The sequence below is a fragment of the Apis dorsata genome, unplaced genomic scaffold (genome assembly GCF_000469605.1).
Source record: "Apis dorsata unplaced genomic scaffold, Apis dorsata 1.3 scaffold_374, whole genome shotgun sequence".
Classification (NCBI taxonomy): Eukaryota; Metazoa; Arthropoda; class Insecta; order Hymenoptera; family Apidae; genus Apis; species Apis dorsata.
The window spans coordinates 240,845-245,176 of record NW_006263637.1 but is presented as its reverse complement, the minus strand read 5'-3'; the positions used below and the strand labels follow the sequence as shown (position 1 = coordinate 245,176).

The 4,332-nt window shown below is 27.5% G+C and overlaps 1 protein-coding gene across 1 annotated transcript in view; it reads left to right on the top strand.

Annotated features, from left to right (window-relative positions):
• The window catches only part of LOC102673951 (spectrin beta chain-like), a 29,362-nt gene extending 26,223 nt beyond the window's left edge, over positions 1-3,139 (top strand). Inside the window, 2 exon segments of the mRNA XM_031511958.1 lie at positions 755-836; positions 2,851-3,139. Of these exon segments, the coding sequence (XP_031367818.1) occupies positions 755-770 (16 nt within the window). The 3' untranslated portion in view covers positions 771-836; positions 2,851-3,139.
• The last annotated feature ends 1,193 nt before the right edge of the window (positions 3,140-4,332 follow it).

The window sequence follows — 4,332 nt, the reverse complement described above, 5'->3', positions numbered from 1 at the left end:
AAAAAAAAAAAAAAAAAAAAAAAAAAAAAAAAGAAAAGGGTGATGACGTGACGTCGACATATCACGTAATATAAAAAGACAACAAAGTTCATGGAATTCGATACGAAAACGAAGATTTATTTGGTCGAGAAAGCTTTTTGCCCGTTCAATCCCTCTCTTCTTTGCTTTTAATCATCGTTTCATTTTAAATTAATTTACATCAATTTCATAAAAAAAAAAAAAAATTCTTTCATATTTGTTTCTTTCGTGCTGATGATTTTTTTTAAATCACTTTCATTTATCTATTTATTACGAGTGCTGTGACAATTGTTAACGTGAATTGTTGTAAGCATTGTTAAATTGCTCGTAATGGATATTACAAGGTGTGTATGTTAAACCATGGACTTTCTAACATTTTTTTCCTTTTTCTTGCATTAATCATCCAATAATCTAATTTTTCGTTAGCATTTCGCCATCGAGTACGTTTGAGAGTAAAGTAAAACGAAGACCTGATTAAATACGTGTTCGAAGCTGTAGGTATTTTAATATATATATTTTGTTTCTTTTTTCTCGATATCATTGTTCATCGTTATATATATATATATATATATATATATGAGTAAGCAGGATCACCTCGGACCGATGAAATTATTATATGATTGTTTGAAAGATTCGAGGTTTTCCCATGTCATTTCCATCTCACGATATACGTTTAACGCTGGCAGACATTTTTCCATTTCATTCGATCACATTTGCATATTTTATCATATTTTAGAAAAGCCAAAAAGTAGAAAGTGTGAAACCAATGAACTGTAAGAAAACAGTACACAATTGGAACAACATTTAGAGAGATTGCGGTGAGTCGCATAAACAATCATTAGATCATTTTTTTACCGTCGTACTACTGCACGATTTTCATTGATCATCGTTTAACCAGTTGTATTTCTCTCTCTCTCTCTCCTTCTGTTACACTTTTTGATTTCATTTTTTTTTTTTTTTTTTTTTTTTTTCATTTATTAGTACATCTCGAGAGGTACAAGAGGAATGTTCTTCCAATTGTGAATGCGGAATGATATATATTTATAAGTTCTCTATAAAGATGAGAACTATATACAGTGCTTAACTGTGTTTCATATGCACGCCTATATAAGGTTCCTTTCATTCAAGTCGCTAATTACAGTTATGTCTCGTTATCCGTTATGTATATTTTTTTGAAAATCTTTCCTATAACAATAATTAATTATCAGAAATAGATGTGATAATAATTTCTGAAGTAAAATTAAAAAACTTTTAATGAATTTAATAAAAAAAAATTGTTAATTGTTCACTTTACTTTCTATGGATTTTTAATGTTAAAAAAATAATATTTTAAATTAAATTTAACGAAAGAATATATATGATTGAGTATCAAAAAAAAATTTTGATGTGTTATTAACGAATTCAGAAATTATTGCATTTGAAGATTGTAGAATTTTATGAATTATATTATTTATTAATAGAGTCAAAGAATATTGAAATATTTGAAAGTATAAATGTATATGGATCAAAGAAAACTAAGAGAAAGATTAAAAGCAAAGTGAAAAAAAATATCGCATTCCATCAAGAAACGATTTCACTTTTACAAAGTGAAACATTAACAATTGCGGATCAACGAAATGCGATGATGGATGATTATTATTCCTAAACGACAGCTGTACTTTAGCGACAAAACATTTCAAGACTTCAAAACCGAATATATTTGGCTTATTCTAGAAAGTATTCAAGAAGAGAAGAGAATATGAAACACAATCATTTTAATCGTGTCACCAAACCAAAGCTCAGTTCACAAGGTGCTTCTTATTCGCATTTTTCATTGCTTTTTCATGAAACGTTTCTTTCGTTCGCTCTAGTATCATGTAATGTTATTATTATCTATGCGTAGACACACATGATTTATCTGTATATCATTGTTGGATTATATTGTGGCCATCCTTTTGTCATTGCTTCATTATATCATCATATTATATCATTTGTTCACGCTTTTTTGCTGATCGGAAAAAAACTTTCAGAGAACATCGTCATCTTGGTTTTGAGTAAGATATAACACTGTTGTGGAGGTAAATTTTTGGCTCTTCACGCGACATTTAGACGCGTGCAAACTAAAAGACAGAGCTGGTTCATGCATTAACTTACTTTAATTGTCCACATTTATGTGTGTAGCATCCGTATTTGCTCGTGTCATTGAGCGATAGTATAGCATTCATTTAGCAGCATCAGAAGATATTTTTAAAACGTAGTACTATTGTCTTCATATACAATACATGGTGGTCTATTTTAACTTATCCATTTTATTATTTTTAAAAAAAATATATAAATGAAAGGATTGTATGATTTAAATTGAATTAAATTTCAAAATGGACTAGAGATCAAATAATTTAAAAAAAAAATGGAAAGGTCAAAAATCGACTACACTGTGTTTATGGATATTCAACACTTATTCTTGCCCAATATTATGAATATTAAATTTTAAAGAGGCTAGAGCGCTTTATTTTATTTTGTACACTTTAGAATTTATAGAAAATTTTATTTTAAATATATTTGTTAAAGAATACACGTACATTTTTGATTAAATTTTTCTATTTTAAATGTAAGTTTTGATTTCAACGTACACATATAATTTTTATTAAATTTTTTCAAAAATGATGAATATTATTATTAACTATGTCGTAAAATATAAAAAAGATAAATAAGAATAATTTAGCTCTACGCCTCATTTATAAAAAATTACCTGTTACATATAAAACTGTAACAGAAAACACGAACACATGCCTTCTACGCACGGTGCGTTAACACTTTTTTAATTTAACGTTTGCTTTGTTTGCCAATTTTCAGCTAAACTGGAGCAGTGAAGTTCGGTATAAGCCGCTCAGCACAACACACACAGTTTAAAAGAAATGTTTCGTCGCTCTACGTGGTTAACAAATAAAAAAAAAAAAAAAAAAGCAACGCTGATTATTAAAATTAGGAGACATACACGCGGACATGGTGTTTGAAAAAAAATTAAAAAAAAAAAAATGAATCGAAGGACAATTCAACTTGCTATTATAACATTCGTGTCGTTTTATGAAATACGCCTATCATCTTCGAATATTATTCGCCAGAAAGAAAAAAAAAAAAAAAATTAATAGAAAATATTTCAGCAGCTGTCTGTATGTGTTTTCACGCGCGTGTAGGCCATTTAAAGTCTCTAATTGCGTTTTTTAAATTTTTTTCAAAAAATTTTCGAACACACTTTGCAATATATCGCTAGTTGAGAAAATGACACACACATACATACATACACACATTCGATAATGTCCCACGTTAGCGTGATCGAGTTACTCGAATATGGATATTGATCGTCAAAATTAATTCTCTACTTTTTTGGCATATTTGCATGGCAACGCAATAATGATAACACAATACAAGATAGATCCTGTAATTTAATATGGTATTTTATATTGTTTTTTTTTTTAATGTCATTAAGACGATCATTTGTCTTTGTAATTTTATTATTAATGTCATGTTGCTGCAAAAGTTTTCTAGATATTTGAAAGTCAAATAAGAATTCAATCTTAAATTCATGCTGTTCAAAATAAAGAGAAATTACATTACATGAAACAAAATATAATAAGTCAAATATGAAAAGTCGACAAATGATCTGTCATTTGAAATAATATGTATTTGTTATGTACTTCTTTCTATAATTTTCTACAAGCCATATATATTTTATCTTTTTTAATATTTTAAATATTTCAATGTTGAAATAATGCTTTAAAAACTCAAGAAATAATGCCTTAGAATATATTTATATTCTTGTTTTAATTGCAAGAGAATGTTGAAATAATTGAAAAGTAAATTTTTTAATCTTTTTATATTATATTAGATAAAAGTTTAGAAATAAAAATAAAATTACTTACAAGTTATAGAAACTATAATGTTTTTATTTTAGAAAGAACTTTTATCAGAGCTTATGCAGTGATTTGATATGTGTTGTTGCTCGTCTTAAGAAGGAAATAAGCGTTGTATAATTTATAATTTTTGCCTTTGTTTTATCTATTGTAAACAGCTCAATTGCGCGATGCACGTTCATTTGCAACGACTGTACGTACACACAACTTCTCGCCCTGCACGTTTATTTTAATTTCATATTTCTCCGCAAACGAATTCGTTTGCGTTTCGATAACTGCCATATATATATTTTTAAGCGGCACACTAACTTGGGACATAATATATATATAAATATATAAATATATAAATATTATATATAAATATAAATAAAAATTAGCTTTAAAAAAATTGTTAAATATATGCTATGCCGCAAGGGATACGCAT